This window comes from Ixodes scapularis, unplaced genomic scaffold (genome assembly GCF_016920785.2).
Source record: "Ixodes scapularis isolate PalLabHiFi unplaced genomic scaffold, ASM1692078v2 PGA_scaffold7__128_contigs__length_106722199, whole genome shotgun sequence".
NCBI lineage: Eukaryota > Metazoa > Arthropoda > Arachnida > Ixodida > Ixodidae > Ixodes > Ixodes scapularis.
This window is the reverse complement of record NW_024609882.1, coordinates 36453299-36472437: the sequence shown is the minus strand read 5'-3', so window position 1 is coordinate 36472437 and position 19139 is coordinate 36453299. Positions and strand designations below refer to the sequence as shown.

Sequence of the window (19139 nt, the reverse complement as noted above, 5' to 3'; positions counted from 1 at the left end):
GACCGGAACCCAACCTAGGGCCCGAAATAGAACCCGAGGTACATTTGAGCGAGACGCACGTGTGTGTACCCAAGCAGGCCCCAATTTGTCTTTCGAAGAGATTCCGCTTTGAGGGAGCTCTACAAACAGTTTCTCTTTCTTCGCCCCCGCTACCCCATTTTACCTCTTCTTTCCTTTTTTTTTTTTTTTTCTCTTCTTACATTTATTCGGAAAAGAAACAAAAGAAAAAAAATCTCACAAAATAAATAAGAAGAAAGAAAGAAAGAAGCAATTTGTCGCACCCGGACCGCGTCTCCCGCCAATTACAACGTTGCCAACCGAGCGCGAGCCGAAAGCCCGGTTCCGCCATCAGCGGCGGAAGGACAGCTTCTGTCTCTTCCCCGTCGCCGGAACATCTGGCAACCTGGGGCTTCCTTTCACGGCTGCCTTTTCTAGACACTCCCTCTTCACCTTGCCCCGGACCGGGCGCTCACGCCCCTTCACAGCCAATCCAGGGTTGTGAACGTATCACGTGATCTTCCGGAAGGTCATGTGACGCTCACAAGTGACACTCCAATGGCTCGTAGCGTCCGCTGCGGTCCATTGTAAGATGAAACGGAGTAAAAACACTCTCCTAACACTCCCCCTCCTCTACACCCCGCTTCCAACGAACGCGGGGTGATGGTGCACGTTCGGGCGTGTGGCGACACCCACAGCCACGCTTCATCGTGGACATCCCGCTCCATTCACGGGAGTGTCTCTTATTATTATAATGTATATCTGTACATATTACTTGTGTGTATGTGTGTGTGTGTGTGTGTGTGTGTGTGTGTGTGCGTGCGTGCGTGCGTGCGTGCGTGCGTGCGCGCGCGCGCGCGCGCGTGTGTGTGTTTGCGTGCGTGTGTGTGTGTGTGTGTTTGCGTGCGTGTGTGTGTGTGTGTGTGTGTGTGTGTGTGTGTGTGTGTGTGTGTGTGTGTGTGTGTGTGTGTGAATCCGGTGCTGGCATAGTTACTTACGAAAAAAAAGAAAGTATATGTTTTTTTGTTGTTGTTTTTTTTTACTGGATTTTAACCGGAGGAGGCCGGCTTTCTCGGGCATTTTTGGCACTTTGCTTTCGCGTACGCTTCCACCGCACACAAACACACTTACACACACACACACACCAGGTGCAACGTGACAGCGGCCATATGGGGGTCAGAATTGCAATTGCAGACGTGCATACGGCGAGCAAGTTGTCCGAAATGCAGCTTAATTTAACGCAGCAAAACGAAAAAAAAAAAAAGGGGGGGGGGGGGGCACGTTAATCAAATGGTAGCAACAGAAAGAGCGCGTAGACACCGCGCGACGACGGTGGCAGCCAAACTCGTACTGTCATTGGTTGAGGTCGGGGGTAAACAAACGCACGAGATGCGCAAGGAGCACACGAACTTAGACAACGTATAGACGTCTCCAAGCACGGCCTCTGCAGGCGCCGCCATCTTACTGCTGGCGTGAGTATGGACAACGCCACCTAGAATAGCCAAGGCCTGCAAACGTCCTCCTCTACCTCCACGTGACATCATCACAGTCGGACGGTGCCAAGCCAGCAATTGGACCCGAGCACGATGCGGAGGGTCCTTCGGCGCGTTCATTGGACACGATGGACCAGCCGAGCAGTGACGCAGCGCTCGTAGCCAATCACGTGTCTTGGCTCGATCTCACTATGAGGACGTCAAACTCCTTGTGCTCGGGCTTTGCTTATCCTAGGTGGTGTTAATGTGGGATGGTATGCGTCCCTCTAGTGTGCGCATTGAGAGACAGCTTTTGAATACCTGATAAGTCGCACACACACACACAAAAAGTGAAACTTCTGAAGAAACGTAGTTGTGCCAACAGAACCCCTTAAACAAGATTGAAGCTTACGACAGGGAAGAGCTTGAATTGTCCAATAGCTGCAATATAAAAAGAAGGACAAACAAACACACACACATGTACACACACACAGGCACATGGAAGATCGTTTGTTCCTACTGTTCAGGAAGGACCATTTTCAAAAGTCCGCGCCATCGCCCGTCCGCCCTTGCTTGACCACGTACTTTGAGCACGTATTGGACACGAGAGCTGCCTCGGCGTTCGGCGAGGATTCGGATCCAATCCCGCTCTTCGTGTGCCCAAAAAACGGCTAGCATCAATGTTGCTCGACGGACTTTTGAAAAAGGGTCTATTCGTGGCCGAGGGAACCTCGTGCGCTTCGCGCGAGTCATAGCCCACGCACACGCGCCTGAGTTGCACGCGTGTTTCCTGCAAACTAATGTTCGCACGGGAATGCCGGCGAGCCGCGACTTGAATGGCCCGCTCCGCGGCGGAGGTACACGCGATACCGCCTCCGCCTGGGCCATAAAATCGCAACAGCTCTGCATCTGCACGCGTTTCATTTTCAGCGACGACCTTAATTGCCGATCAAGCGGCGATTAAACTTATACGGTGGCCATTCCGGTGAAGCACTCTCGAATGCCCGAAATACGTCGGCGAATCATAAAGTAAGACGCAAGCGGTAACGGACACCACGATGTTCTGTAAAATGCTCCCTCTCACGCATTTTTTTTTTTCTTTGCCAAAGGCGAATGGCTCCCCATTTGTGCGAAGGATTATTACAAAAGTGAACGAGGTTTTGAAGGCAAAGTTGAGAAAAACGGCGATAGGAAGTGAAAAAAAAAAAGTACATATAAAGAAACGGTATCTTATATCGAAAACCGAATAATTCTTGCAACCCGTTTTTCTACGAAATCGTTACCACGGGCACTCGGAAAAAAATGCCTCAATAAAACGCCACAAATCAATAAACACACATAAAAAAAATGGACGCGCTTTCTTTTCTTGTTTTTCTAATGTTAAAAATAAATCAAGCGCAACAAAAAGAAAAAGGTAATTCCGCAACTTTACAAACCCTATCAATTTGAGGTAGGGGAATGAAGGAGACGCCGAAATGGGACGCCCTCTTATCTTTCCGCAAAACGGCACCATTTTCGACAGGGAGAAACCATCCCCCTCGTCGCCCCCCCCCCCCCCCCCCCACCCACAAAATAAAATAAATAAAACGATCAAAAGCGCACCCTCTTTCTTCAACGCTCGCCGCCAATAATACCATTACGACCGCCGAACCTTCAGCCGACAAATGTTGGCTTCGCGGAGACAATTTCTCGCCCAACCCAGATTCCCCTGAAATGAAATTTGAAAACGAAGCAAAAAGAACTAGCCGAAGAAAAACGAAAATCTGCAATCAATGCAAGTGTGGAAACTTCAAGACAAACGGCACATTCGCACAAAAAAGGAAACAACCTTCAAAAGGACCACCAGTGGGAGGGACGTGGGGAGCACAAAAGGTCTTTACTTTTATTCATTTTATTTTCCTCTTAACCGTTCGCGGCGAACCCTCATCTACAAAGTGGCTTCGAATCCGGAAAATTAAATCAAACCAATCATTACGCTGAAGGCAGAGCGAGCGACTACCAACAACACTGCCTCATTATCCTTTCAATCCAATTCTACTAAGAGAGAGCAGGCATGCCTCTTCTACCACCGACCACCCTTTTTGGGCGAACCAATTGTCAGTGCCGCTTTGTTCCTCAGATCAACCGCGTGTCGACTCGCAGTCGGTGCATTTTACAAACAAGGGCCCGCATGGCAGGAACACTCTCTCCACTTTGCCCGCCTTCCCCCGACTTCCTAATGGCAGCCCCCGTCAAGCCAAGTCATGCCTCGTCTAGTCCCGTCAGCCTGTCGACAGTTCCACAACGGATGGATAGACTAACCCTAGGCTCTCCGTGACGTCTTGACACGGACAGTCTCTCTGCGGGCCGAAATTACGGCTCGCAAAACGAATCCGCTTTCCGAAAGCGAAACTAAAAAGCGGATAAACGGCGAGCGCAACAGACTTTGATTACCATCTTGACAACTTTACGGCTGTGTCCGCGACTGTAAACAGAGACACCGCCGCCGCGGTTTCGTGTATAAGACTCAACGCCGCGGGCGAAAATAATGATTCGACGCGAATCAAAAGAAACGTCTACAAACGAAAACCCGTAAGGAATCGTCCTGCCGTTCGTGTCCAACTGACACGCCCAGGGTTGAAGATATAGGGGTTGTATAAAACAACGCCGTCACGTCGCCCGGTCCCCCCAAAAGGGAAAGAGGCATGCGCACGCGCGCAGCGCAATCGCAATCGTGATCGACATCTCAACATGGCGGCACCCATGAAGACGTCAGACGAATTGACAAACAGACGCGAGCAAGCAGACGTTCGCATCGCGAGCCGGAATCTCAACCGCCTGCTCTTGGTTGGCCAGATCGGATTTCGAATCCCGACGGAGATACTGAAAGAGATGTCGGACGCTTTAGTTGTCCCGTGTGGCCGCTTTTGAGGAAGCGAGAACCGGCAGCATTGCTCTATCCGCAGAAAGAGAAGAGAAAAAAAGACGGCACTTCGGGAGACAAGATAGCGGAATAAAGAAAAGTAACTCCCCCAACCATTCGCAAAGAGTTGGCTGAAATGCAGAAAAAAAAAAAAAAAAAGAAAGAAAGAAACTGAAATTTCGGGCGTACGGTCTTCGCATACTGAGCAGTGAAGCGAAGAGGAAGTTAATAATGGCGTCCCGACACCGTAAAAGCAGACGGCGAGGAGTCGTCTGCTCAAGAAGAGGCAGCAACACCGGCTCCGGACATGGAAAAAAAAGGAAAACAGAAAATCAGTTGTGCTCCCTGGTGGGAGCCTCGGCAATCCTGACGGTACGAACGGAGGGGAGAGGGGAGAGGGGGGGGGGGGGGGGTACCTAAGAAGCCGGTGACTGCGCAAGACGCTGTTGTAATTTATAGTGGATTAGGTTCGTTCGAGCCGGGTGAAAAAAGAAATATATAAACAGGGTCTTTACGACGCCATAAAGGTCAGAGCCCGGATTAAAAGCGAAGTGAAAACGGTGGGGGAGGTGCGTCCCGTGGTTTTTGCCCGGCAACGTGGCTTTCAAAACGTTCCTCTCAGCGCGAGCCTTCCAGACATGGAAGACATATTTTGTTGGCTCTCTTCGTGCTCCATGCGTGTGTGTGTGCCTTACGTGCGAGCAGGCAGGTCCTGTTCCGGAAAGAAATGATAGCGCTTCACTGCGAGATATATGCTGCGAAGGAGTCAATTAAGAAGCAACCCGTGGCGATAGCGCCAGATTCCAGCCGTCATTCCTTACTTTTTCTTGTCTTACCGAGGTGCCGAGCCACTGAATCGTGCGATGACGAGCCTCCGCAAAGGCCTATGCTGGGGAATACAGTAGAATCTAAAATGGCAATAACTCATCCTGCTGTGGTAATGATGAAGGGAAGGGAAGGTCAGTTATGGCGGCGCCCAAGCAGAGCTGCCGCACAGCGTCTATACTGAGTGATTTGGCGAATTCCCAGAGAGCGCTGCTATCGGGCGACGACTGTGCAACCATCGAAAAACAAACAAAAGAAAAACAATATTTTTATAAGATTGCTTTTTGCCCGATCATGCGAACAAGGAAACCTTTTAACTGGAGGTGGAATGAACAGCAACAATACATCTCTATTTGGGATGATACGAGGGATATTCAGGTTCTAAGGTTTTCCTATTTATGCTTTAAAAAAAGTATACACAACAAAAAGCCAAAACTTTTTCATTTTTTTTCACATTATTTACATAGTTCTCTACATTTCTTAAAAACGTCGACACCGCGACTGCATGGCCGTTGCGAATACTTCTCGGGCAGTCTTTCGATACCATCTGAGATATTGCCGACTTGGAGCGCCTCGAAAACACTCGACGACCCTTCGTGGTCAGAAGCAACCAAACATTTCTGACCGCCATATTTATGGCAGGCATTTTGAGCATGCATTGCTGGACGACGATTGCTGCGGCAGCGTTCGCCGCTCACTCGGGTGTAGTTCTATTCGTCATGAGTGCTGGGGCAGCGCTCGGCGTCAAGTCGGATGCAATCACGGGCTTCGCGCATGAGGCGATGCCCAAAATATGGCGGCTACCAGTGTTGATTGATGAACTTTAAAAAAACCATCTGGTCCGTCGTCTGATTTTCCAAGACCGATGTATTTGTGAGAAATGAAGAGCGAAAACCAATTGTGCACCTCTGATAACGGCTAGTTTTTTAGCCTCCTGCCGAACCACAACGCGTTTCTTTTTTCCTATCCGAACTGCATTTGATACTAATTTCCCTCCTTGCAACCCGCCAAACCCCACCAAAAGCTTGTTTATTGTAAACAGACAAAGCGAATATATAAAGAAACATCGCACAGAGAGTAATAACACATGGGTCGTGCATTTCCTCCGTTTCTAAGAACCGCCACCGCCGACAACAAAAAAACAGCTTACAACAGCAACTACAAAAAACAAAAACAACACACACACACACACAACGAAAGGAACTCGCCCACACAAAGAACTCAACCCGTCAAACTAGCGTCAAGTTCTTCCCGCATACCAAAAGCTCTCTACCATAAACAAGGCGCCAACCGTAGGCAAACAGCAACCAAGAAACACATCAACGAAACCGCCAAACATTCGACGTCGCAATAGCCACTTCATTAGCCCGAGCTCCAATCAAACCTCATTCAGAATCCGCGGGGAATCCAGCCAATCGGAGAAACCCGAAACTTGAAATCCGACACCCGTTACGTCATCATCCATCACGCGCGATCCCAGCGCCGCCGTCGCCTCCGCCTCGGCGGCGTTCGCAGCCAGGTGGCGCGACCAATCTCTTTAATTCCCATTCCTGCCGCCAGGCGGCGGCCATAACAAAAGAACAAAATCGGAATCATCATTACAATGGCCGGTCGAGACCCGAGACGAGAAGGCAAATAAGGCGCGCGAATAAGGAAAATAAATAATGCAAACCAAAAAAGAGAAGAAAAGAGACGGGTATACGTGCTCAATCAAGTGGAAAAAGAGAACTCCTATGGGAGTTCCCGGCTACACATTCGACTCGCGACAGCAGACGATGGAAGTTTCAGACGCCAGGCAGATTAGAGGTAACAAAAGGCCCGTAGCAGACATCGTCTGCAAACAACAAAGACTCGAAAGCAGACGACATTCTGCTTTTATGTCCATTGGGGAGGTTCGGTTTCTTGGGGTTGTTTTCAATCGGAGGTTGCTTTCAACCGCGGGTAGATATTTTTCCCTCGCTAATTGCAGACGGCGCGCCACTGTTTCTTTAATCCTCTTTGTGGCGCTCGAGTAGCTCGGATTTCTGTCAAAACAGCTATGATTTGGTAGAGTCGCGACAAGAAATGAAAAGAACATGATAGAAAAAAAACAAAAAAACAACTGAGTTCCTTGATCTCTTGTCACCCCCCTTCAAATGTCAATTTGAAATTCGTACTCCTCGTATTCGGAAAGATAACGAGTTGGATGCATCAACAAGCGTTGTTTTTAGACAAACATATCCATTTCACGACAGCAGACCCCGGTACAAAGCAAAAAAAAAAAAAAAAAAAAAAAAAAACCCTAAATTGCAGACGGCTTGATTTACCTCTGTCAGACAGGTAGACGCTAAAGTTGACAGCGAGCTTTATCCAAGCAATCTTATACCCTGACTCTTTCTTTATTTCGGATAAAACATGCACGGGGTTCCAAACAGGCTACACTGCAGAAGAGAGAGCGGGGCAGATGATTAAAATGAATAGTAGATTATACTCGCCATGTAATGTGAAGTTGTGAACTAACAGTACCGCCAGGGAAAGGAAAAGAAAAGCAACATAAGCGCAAATATTTATCCACTTTCTTCAATCTCGTGCGGAGACCAACGTTAAAAATTCACCCCTATTTTATCTTAGAATGAATCGAGCGGGAGTGTTTAGGAATCATATTACCCATGCGCATTTTCCCTTTCATTCTTCGATCAATCGTTATTCGTGTTTTACGACTGGTGCGGGTTCCTCTTTTAGCAGAAGTGGAAAACAGAATGGCCTCATAATTTCCTAAAACTTTTGCATTTTGATGGTTTCATATCCCATTATAGCCCTTATTAGCTTTCTCTGTATCTTTTTTTTTTTGTAATTTGCCACAAAAATACGAACAAATACAAAAAAAAAAAATTAGGTCCGGCGTTTCTTGCTTCAGGTTGACCGGTTCCTCGCAAGGGGGCGTATACCGTGCAACATGTCAGTTTCAAAAGCAGGTATTATGATGTATTTATAGCACGGATTTAATGTACGCGAGGCAAAACTGCGCGGTTAGTAAAAACGACCACAACATTATCGATAACGATCAAAACAGGCAACAGGAGACCCTATTCCGAGAATAGGCTATCACGATAAATCCGCGAATATTGTCTGTCAGGCTAAATGAAGAGATACCGCGTATGGCCAGCCCTATTGATTAGCGAGCTAATATGCAAACAAGCTCCCTTTATACTACATTCAGTTCACCGAAAAACAGCTTCCCAGTCCACTTTACAGGGTAAACTCTTCGCGGCGATATTTCATAATGACTATGGCAAGTAAAACATACCGGAGTTTAAGTACGCAACGATATTCCACCGGCAATTTTACATTCTCCACTTATCGAAACTGTTTTGAATACCATGTAATGAAGTAAATATTATCATAGGACAAACATCTGATGTGATCATTACACCCCCTGACTTTGATGTTTTTCGGTGGTTTAATGCAGATTACAGCTTGTGCATGTTAACCGAATTCAACGTTGTCGCGCATCTAATGGCCAATTCGTCTGGGCCCGCACAGCACCCGTCCAGTGCAGTAAACTCTTTCCACTTTAGTACACGAAAGAGGGAGAGAAGGAAGCTCCCCTCGCCCCTCTAGCCTTCCGTGTACCACGAACCGCACTGCACCGGTGCGATGCGGGCCCAGACGAATTGGCCGTATTGGTTCCGCCTGCCTTGAGCCAGTGGCGTCATTAAAAAGGGGGTCGTCGGGGCGGGCCACCGCCCCGGGTGCCGCTGACACTAGTGACGCCACTGCCTTAAGCTAGACATTTTCATGGTGTGTTTGAGATCGATCCGTCATTAGCCTTTATGTGTACAGATGTACACATGGTGTGTACATCTGTGTCTCTTTGTTTAGGATACTGAAGTCTGAAAGCATGGAAGGTTTGATCCCATATCCGCCCGCCTGTCGCATCAGTTCGCCCTATCGTACCAACATATAACTATCCTAGCACGCATGAAAATGCTACACCACGCAGAAAACCTTTCTCTCGCGTATCGTAAACAACAATAAGCGAAACGATGGAAACTAACTTAATCCTCCATCCCCCCGTACTAAATATATATAAAAGTAAAGAAGAAACATGCATACGATTTTTAAAAAAATGGGCGCGCTTGAAATCAAGCTGTGCGCGCGCGCACACACACACACACACACACACGCACACACACGCATGCACGCACACAACAAAGACACGCAACCACCAAAAATCAAGTGTCCTCGTCGCAACGCAACAAAGGACAAAACCAACTACAAGAGTCGCTCGCTCGGTTGTCTCTCTCTCGCACTTTACAAACGTTCAAATATCCGAAGCTCCACCGCCGGTCCCGAGAGAAGCAGGCGCTACGGTATTCCAAAGTATACACGGACCCTCGCTCCAACTCCGCTTCACCCGACCATGGACCTCAGCGGAAGCTAGGATCCATCGGCGACCAATCCAACGCCTAGGGAGTGTCACGCGTGGCCTTCGGAACAGACGCAGCGACGGGGCCAGATGCGTAGGCACGTGATATACGTTTAACAGTGCTGGATTGGCTCGGATATGGCTCGTCCTCTGCTATCTGCCGTGAGGCGAAACGGAGTTATAAAGGGTGCCACTGCGGGGAATGCGATACATCCGTTCGGTTGCTTACTCGTATATATCTGTTTGTTCGAAACGTACTCGCGGAGAAGAAAGCCTAATCCCCCAGATTGAGCCCGCTCAGGTGATGCCGCCAGAGCTGCGAGCGTACAAACGTGATTTTCTGCTCGGTTGCGAGAAGTGTTGTCGTTGCCGAGTTCCTATATTTGTTTATTTATTTGTTTACTCATCTTTGTTTTTAAAACGCGGAAAGGGAAAACGTTACCCTGGCAACGGGTCGGAATTACGCTTGAAAGTCGGAGGCTCAATTGGCTCGCGCAAAAAGGGTGGCAGGTATTGCGATGGCGACACTGGGCGCCTCGACACAGGCGCTTTCGAGCGCTACGTGAAGGGGAGTATACGAACAAAGGGTGCTATGCATAATTTAGCGCGTTACTTCGTGGAATGCTCTTTCGACAGCTCGCGCGGTTTACCTGGAGTCGGCGAGCAAGCTTAAAACTTCACAAAGTCACGCCTTACCCGAGGCCTTTTCGTTGCCTGGCATCAATGTTGCCAGTTGTCACCAGCACATTTAGGCCAAGTTTCAAGCGGAAAACGGATAAAGTGTTTTTCTGCGGTGGACTCGCGACGACAACGCAAGTTTCGTAACACCTGAAACAAAGAAAGCAAATTTGCATTATATATGGAACTATTATTGTCGAATTTTAGCTTAAAACTTAATTACATTTTTAACTGAAATTACAGGTATCTGCCTTAAAATTGTGTTTGACTAAGTTTTTACTGTTTCTTTTTTTTTCCTTCCTTTCAAACCGACACAACATTGTTTTTTTTTTTTTTTTTAACACCCAGTCAAGCAACATTGGAGGTCGCCACCCGAACGGTGGCGCTCAGGGTATTGGCGCATCAGCCGCTAGGGGGCACCGCACTTCCTGCATTCAGTTCTGAAATATGCAATTCTAAAGATGCAGGCGGTACGTTAGGAAACTTTTTGTTCCCCGGAAAGTGTGGACACACAGTGACGCGAACAGCCTGCTAAGGCGAGTGCGCAGCTGATGAGAACATTTTTACGGGTTCTGAGAAGGAATCTCGTTTTCGAAACACACCGAACCAAAATTGTTCTCTACGCCATTATAAGTCGTCCCAACTCACGCTATTGCTACAGAACAATCAAGAACTAGGCAACAAAAAAGACACCTCCATGCACACATATAAACGACAAAGATAGCGGGTCTGAATCAAGCTGTCAGAAATCGAGGGCTGGTATCAAATAAGCGCTAAAGGCGCCACAGTTGCAACAAATAAATAAATGAATAGAAATCGCCCGGGGGAATGGTGTACAGAAAAAGAAAGCTATAGAAAAGAAAGCGTTCCTTATACCCATATCTGCCGCTGAGACCCGCATTCGCCGTAGGCATTTGGCCTGGCGCGTCCATCTACGTCCTAATCCGTGGCAGTCACGCTTATCCGTGCAGCATCGTCGGTTCCCGACGTTCCAACCTAATCCGCGGCGTTGGGACCCAAAAGATTTGGTGCCAATTTCGAGACGCTAATAAATCCCAAGTCGAGCTATCCCCGCGATCAAATCACCGACACCGTGTAGACTTAACAATAAACAAAACAATCAAATAAGTAAACGAAGAAGTAGAATGTCGTTTGGCCCGGATGTTTTCGCGCAACTATTCGAAGCTTGAAGGCTCGGATTTTAGAGTGAGCCTCGTCTTTCGAGCGCGAGGTATTGATGACTCCAATGAAACTGCTGAAACTTGAAAGAGTGTTCGATCGTCTTTTCGGAGCTTCGTGCTCTGACCACCAGGTGCTAATAAGTTTTGGCGATGTCACTTATAAACTGAGAAATTGCTACAGCAGAAAATATTTAAAGCTCGGAGCAGCCAAACTTACCACAGACGTTTCATTCTTAACCACCTAACCTTATTCCAGCCACCGGAGGTATTCAAAAGAGGATACTGTGAAATGTGGTCCAACACTGAAGCAATGTTATACCCACCGCAAGGCCCTGATCTTCTATCAATTTTACAAGGATCGATAGAAAAAAAAAAAAAAAATAAAGTGAAACCTGGTTTTTCGACCCGGATAAAGAAACCACGCATCGCAGAAAGCTGAAACTCGGTGAGAATGTGACGCTAACGGGGGGAGGGGATCGAAATTCGAAAGTTTGAGCACATGACTATTACCATGGATAAAAATTGACACTAAAGAAAAACAGAAATTAATGTATGAGCCGCCGTCCATCTGAGCCTAATTTTCATCAAACCAAAATGTGAGATCATGGGTGCCTGTAGCAATTGCGTCAGTGAAAAAAAAAAAAAGCTTGTCATCATGTCATGAAGAAAGAGTGTATCGTCTTTCTAAAGACCGATTCACATGGCGCGATATTTGCTTCCGATTTAGCAGCTGCGGCGTTCAGCACCGCAGCGTCCGCCATGTTTTTTTCTGCCGCACGAGCAACGTCGCTGCGAAATCGCAGGTAAAGTCGCACCTTGTAAAACAAAAATTAATTGTTTTTTTTTTGTTACAAATTGTTTTTAAAGCTATAAATTGTTTTTAAAGGTTACAGGCACCCACAATCTCAAATTGAGATTTTATGAATATTAGGCTTAGCTGGACGCAGACTTGTACAATACTCATTACAAGTAATCAAATTACTCAGTCAATCAATTACTTTTCGAGTCATTTTACAATAATTTGATTACTTTTATGAGCAAGTAATTACGAGGGTAATCGGATTACTTTTGTAAGTAGTAAAATTACTTGTAACCGTCACTATTTTTCCCCACCCTTTTTAAATGGCGCCCTTCGTTTTCTACGAGTTTCCTACCAATAAATCTTTTAACCGAGACTCCGACAGGAGAATGGCTTACCAAAATTGGTGGTTTAAGAAGACAAGTATTGTTTCTAATTCGGTGATCCTAATTTAATAATCGGCAGTATTAACGAAAGACCCGTTTTCAAACCGGCAGAAAACTATCGTTTTGAAAATCTTATGTTTAATTGGAAAATAACGGTTACTTTTTCAAGTAACGGCCAACAAGACTTTTCATCTCGATGTATGCAATCGAGTAATCTCATTTAATACCCTTTTAAAGCAAGAGTAATTATAATCGATTACTTTTTTTCGAGTAACGTGTACAAGACTTCGTGGACGCCGGCTCATTGAGAAATACTGTTTTGCTTTTTTTTTCGTACATTTTGATCTATACGTCGTGTGCTCAAACTTCCGTATTTGAGTTTCAGCTTTCTGCGACGCGTAATTTATTTATGCGGGCCAACACAGACACACAAAAAAAGTTTTGTTATTTCTATTGATTCCGGCATTCCGTTCCCAACTTTCCTGATGGGCGCCGCACTATGGCGAATAAAATTTATTCACGCGATACTTTTTTTTTTTTTTTTAGCGCATTGCGGTTTTGCGAAATTGAGATTTCGAGCGATTGGCTAGTTTACACGTCGAGTTTGACTCGCCAGAATTTCGCCAAAACTTGTCGTCTGCACCCGGGATATTGAGCGTTTTGCAGCAATTGATGTGATGTAGGGAGAGTGTGAAGAGACAGTCCGATCTATTAATAGTACTGGATAAACTTCGTACGATTTGCCTCACTCGGGTTATATACTGGGTGTTTTTCTTTTTTCTTTTTTTTTTTCTTTTTTTAGCTTGACAGATTTGTTTAAAAAAAGCCGTGAAAGTTACACTTACGCGGTTTGTGCTGGTGAGTTATACGGCCAAGGGGACAGAGTATAGGGGGCAAATCGTAACGATCAGTCGGCTAATTAATTAAAATTCGTTAATTATTTTAAATAATGAAAATAGACATATAGTTCTAATTAGAAACTTGCTCAGCGTCATCGAAAACCACTGAATCAACTCTTTTTAGAAGGACATAAAGCAAGGGCAGCCTTTTATGGCAAACGGTCAAGATGCCGGCTACCGGGGGGGGGGGGGGGGGGGGTGCTATTTTTGATTGCTGGCTTACCGCTCTACGTTTACTCAAACTCGTTGGTCTTTACCCGTTTCGTTCAGACGGCGCATCTGTTTTTAATGCGAAAGCAATAACTGTCTCATGGAGCGAGCTGACGTCACCAGTCTGAAGCGGGAAAACGGCACCTAGTTTCCTTCGGTTCCAATGGCTGGCGCGCGTCAACGGGGCTCCCATTGGCCGTTGTGCTCGTCAGTGTTTACGACCGCTCACCCCATGGCGCTGCGTGTCCATCAACGCGGAGCGTCCAAGGTCACCAGGGGAGCACACGCGCCGACCGGCGACGAAAACTACGCAGCAGACGAAAAAGGGAACGGACGAGCGGCTTGCATGCTTTCGCATTCAGAACTCATAAGGAATGCTTGGGTGTACCTCGATCTTTTTTTTCTGAAACCCATAAACGTTTGAAAGCACGACCTCAGGGCGCCGCCATCTTGCTGCTGGTGTGGGTGGTAGATCGTCTGAGAGTCAAGCATTGCTGAGGCGTGCCCACGGTTTTCAGACTGGCGCCCAAGCGACGCGTTTTCCATCCACGGTGGCCAGACTAGCTCTCGAAGCGCGGCTCCTTGCAAACGTATGCGCGGAGAGTAAGTCGTCTGCTTCTTGCGATGACGTGAGAACGACACCGAGCTCTAGTTGGCTTTGATTGAAAGGAGTGTAGTCAGACCTCAATGCTACATGCCTTGAGGTCTACCCACTATTCTTTTTCAATCAGCCAATAAGAGCTCGGCGTTCTAATATCATCGCAACCCCTGTGCAAGAAGCAGACGAACTTGCCCTCCGCATAGTTTCGCGACACCAGACTCGCCAAAAAAGAAGCACCTCGCGAATAGACGTTTAGTGTTACGATTCAAAAATAGGATTTCCTAAGTTTTGGGCACGGTCTAAGGACGTTCAGCCGATACCGTTTTGCGCTGAGCAAACCGTTTTAACCTTCAAAAAAAAAAAAAAAGACGTTTTCTGCGGTTTTAGATAAAACTTCGGACACCTTGCAACCACGATCTTAAGCGCCACGCAAAATGGGTGAATCATCTTTACTGTTAAAGCGTAGCCGATGTATAGTGACTCCTAATTGAACCATTCAGCAGAGAGCCGAACCGTTTAGAGCTCATCCTCTGATCGGAATTCTTAGAAAGGTGGTACGTCGGGAGGGTCACGTGTCGCTGTGCAAAACATCGCGCGTTGCGAGCAATTCCTCGTAGCACCGCAGCGGTGTTGCACTTGTACCTCCGAAAACAGGAAACGAAAGCTCGTTCCTTCTCAATCTTTCCCCCCTGACCAAGTTCCAGTGGTTCGAAAGGAGCGCGTTCCCCTTACATTTCTAAGATCGGAACGTACCGTTGCGGTAACGTTGCGTTTGCGCACTTTACTAAAAATATCGCGCCATAGGATCCGTAGTTAAGATAAAGTGAGCCGAGTGAAAACATCTACGTGTCAAACAACGTGTCATGTCGCCGCCATTACATTTGTTCCAATTCTTTGTTTTGGGCTATCTCCGGGACAAGTCGGAGGATGAAATAGTCGATAATAAAATGACTAAATGCCTACTAAATGCGGTTAAAATTGCAGATAAACATACCACCCCACCCCCCAAACAAAAAAAGAAAAAAAAAAAAAAGAGAAGGGGGAGGGCGTTCATTTTGCCGTTTCTTCGACAACGTAACGAGTACAGGTCTACCAATGCAAGAGGGTACTGCGGCATTCCTTTTAAGTGGAGCGCGTTCTACGACGCCGTTTCGTACAACGCTGCACGGCAGTCCTAGCACGCTGCAGTCCCACAACAGGCCAAGTTTAAGAAGCGGCTGATAAATGTCTTTCGGTTGGAAATTATTATTTTTTTTTAATTCGACTGCATTGGGCTGACGCCCCGTTTTGCTTAGTATAATGACTACGACGAGGTCCAGTGAGCTTAAAGTAAAAACAAGCAAACAAAGAAAAGCAGTTTTCACAGGTAACATCTTGTTCCCGACCGGGTGCACGCAACGAGGATGGATTAAGAAAACACGCATCCTTTTCCCATCCTCTCCACATCGGACAAAACAAACAAGCAGAAACCAATGCGTGCCATAGGCGTGAATATATTACACCCCGACTTCCAGCGATAAGGAAAGAAGCGCTATAATTCTCTTACCGCTTTAATGCGGCGGCCAAGTATACATACATGCTTGATAAATGGAGTAAAGAAATCCCCCCTTCGAGAACGATTTCTCTGTCGGAAATAGCTTTATACCCGGAAAAGTACTTCCCAGTCAGTTTACATCTCTTCATCTTTCTCTCCATTTTTCGGCTTCGCCATCGCGTTTTTTTTTGGGGGGGTTCGAAAGAAACCGAATTTTAAATGCACGCATTCAGAAAGTTGCGCATACACATTATAACGTTGAACGCGTGAAAACCAAGTCGCTCCCAGTTTGCAATAAAAATCGAAAAGAAAAAGTTAATCTTTTTTAATAACGCTTTTTGCGGCAATCGCGTTTATGAATCTTGTCGGAACTGCCGCACAATCTTTTGCGGATGTTCTTCGAGGAGTGCATTAATATTTAGTGGTTTGGCGCGCTACATCGTGGCGTTTTCTTTTTCCTACGTTCTAAAGATGTGCTACTGCCCGTATTCGCGCTTTGTATTCCTTCTATATATATATATTTTATGCGAAACTGCATTTCGCGATGGATGCGAAAGCTATATAGCCTCCAAGCATAGCCTGTTCTCCAAGTTGCCGCGCTCATCTAAGAGCGATCTCGAGAGGAAAAATAGATTCGAGTTTGAAATTGAAAACGATAAGGGAAAATACGAGGCGAGAGCAGTCAGCCAAGTGAATTCCCTCGGTTGTGTTTATTTTCGAGATTCGAATGAGATTAATATTAGGGAACACAGTCTGTCTAGGCCGAACACTTTTTTGGGGAGTCTGAAACTAAGCCTATCATAAAGGGGTAAGAAATAAAAATGAAAACCTATTTTAGACATATTGTTGGCGTACTCAACCGAATACTATAGTCCTTATTGCAATGCAGAAAACGTGTGGGGAAAATAATTTTCACAACCATTTTTAAAAGCAAACTTTTCTTATCTTACCTGTCCAATGAACTTACCAGAAATTATACAAATAAGTCCTATGCAAGTACTTACGCGATCTTGCATGCTGCACTGAACACAGCACTCAAATGTGGCGTCTAGTGAATACCCGCTATATCCAGCCATACAAAATCTCACTGGACATGCCACGATAATGCGGCCATATCCTGACCTATTCGGGTCATATCAGAATATAATCCGGTCATTCCACATCGTAATCCAGTCATCGTATGCACCAATCTGATCGAACCAGGCGAAAATCGGGCCGTATCAGGGTTTAATCAGGCCATATAATATTCTAATGCGGCCGTATTAGAATCAAACCTCGTCATACCACACTGTAATTTGGCTATACCCGCACCTAATCATGTCACGTTATAATCGAATTATAACAGGGTCAGAATATATCATACGACATAATAAAATATAGCCACATTAGAATCTATTCTGGTTATACCACCCGATAATTCGGTCATATGCGGACCTAGACCGGTCATATCAAGTCATGATCCATATCTTCACTTTACTTGAATGCCTTAACGACGCCCTTTGCGGGGATATTACATGCGGGGTTGTGTTACAAAACAATCGAACATGGGTGTTACAAATCTTTTAGGGTGAAAGGGTCGATCCGATCTGGGTCAGGTCATATCGGCCATATCTGGACCTGTTCAGCCATATCTGGACCTGTTCTGGTCATCACCAGTCATGATCAGGTCACATCAAGCCATGATCCATATCCGAACCTGATTCGGTCACATCAGGTCATTATCCGGCCGTATCAGGCCCGCCATCCAGTGCGTATCGAGTCCTAACCAGATTCATTTCGTGCCCTCGCAGGTGGACAAAGGCGGCTACCAGGAGCCCGACCTGCCCCACCACGGCGTCAAGCTACAGGGGTCCCTGCAGCCGTCGAGGCACGACCCTGGCAGCCCCCAGCTGCAACCCCACGGGGCCCCCGGCGTGGCCGGAGGGGCCAAGCTCAAGAAGAGGCCTCTATGCCGGTTCTGGAAGCTCCGGTTCCTGCCTTCTTCGTCCTCGTGTGCCTCGTCCTCGTCCAGGAGCAAGTTCGTCGCCATCCTCGTCCTGCTGGCGGCTCTAGTCCTCGTGGCCGTAGTCAGCGCCCTCGTCTACACACGTGAGTACTCACGCGTACATCCATCCTGTGACCTAATACACCCTTTTCAAAAGAATTGGCACCATCTAGAAGCTGCCGAGTCACCTAAGAAACAGAAAACAGAAAACAATTTTTTTCTTGCGCGTTTTAATTAAAAAAAAAATTAAACAAATTGAAGCAAGCCCAGGCCCCTCAACTCTTACAACATCTTTCGAGTGACGTCCCTGGTAGTAAGTACCACCTGGTTTCCTGTTGGGTTCCGGCGTCTATGTCCCCAGCGCTCCCTCCGCTGATGTCGACATTTTTGAGGATTAGCATCGCCAAATACCGTGGCGATCGATCGAGACAAAAGCCAGTTCGCCTCGGTGTTAACGGCAATCGTAGCAGCGGAAGGGGCCTGGGCTTGTTGACATTCCGTCTATACTCCCAACAGAAAGTTTTAGTAGATCGTTCCGATCACTCCGATGACCATACCCGATATTTCGCTGATGCATGCCTTTGCACATGCATGGTATCTTATCGGAGGTACCGGAACGATCCACCAAAACTAAAGAGTTTTAGGGAACGGTTTTTGCACATCCGATACGGTACGATGGGCCTTCCAGTACGAACTGCGCATGCGCGAGTCTTCTGTGGCAGCGCATGCGCAGTTCCTACCGGAGGGCCCATCGTAGCGTATCGGATGAGCAAAAACGGTTCCCTCAAACTCTCTATTCTCTATGTTTCGGGACATCGTGGTTCCTATAACCTCCGCACGCGGCTGCAAATCGGCAAACAATACTTTTTTTTTTTTTTTTTTTGGAGGGGGGGGGGGGGGGGGGGGGGCGATTGCGCAGCTGACTTGCAGTATTTCGGAGGAAGTCGTCGCGTTTTCTCTTTCTTGTGCCAAGTGAAAGAATATAAAAATGCAAGCTGCAAAATCCTTCTACTTAAAAGTCGTTGCAATACCTCCGACCTTTTTCTTCATGGTCCCCGATTTGCCTGAAAATTGACCAAACACGCCAACAGACATTGCTTAACTAGTAACCTACTTGTAAGGCCAAAAATATATATATTTCACGAAGTTATCGAATTAAAAGAAACTTAATCCTCACCGTTTCTTTTTTTTTTTTTAATTTGAAAGTTTTTATTGGCAACAATGAAAAAGTGACGCCAGCCGCGGCAGGCAGGGTCTCACTCT

At 46.7% G+C, this 19139-nt stretch overlaps 1 protein-coding gene across 1 annotated transcript in view; it reads left to right on the top strand.

The window, feature by feature from the left end:
- Window positions 1-19139, top strand: part of LOC8042735 — a 137929-nt gene that overhangs the window by 67352 nt on the left and 51438 nt on the right. Inside the window, exon 3 of the mRNA XM_042286355.1 lies at window positions 17683-17980. Within this exon, the coding sequence (XP_042142289.1) occupies window positions 17683-17980 (298 nt within the window). The remainder of the gene's footprint in view (window positions 1-17682; window positions 17981-19139) is intronic.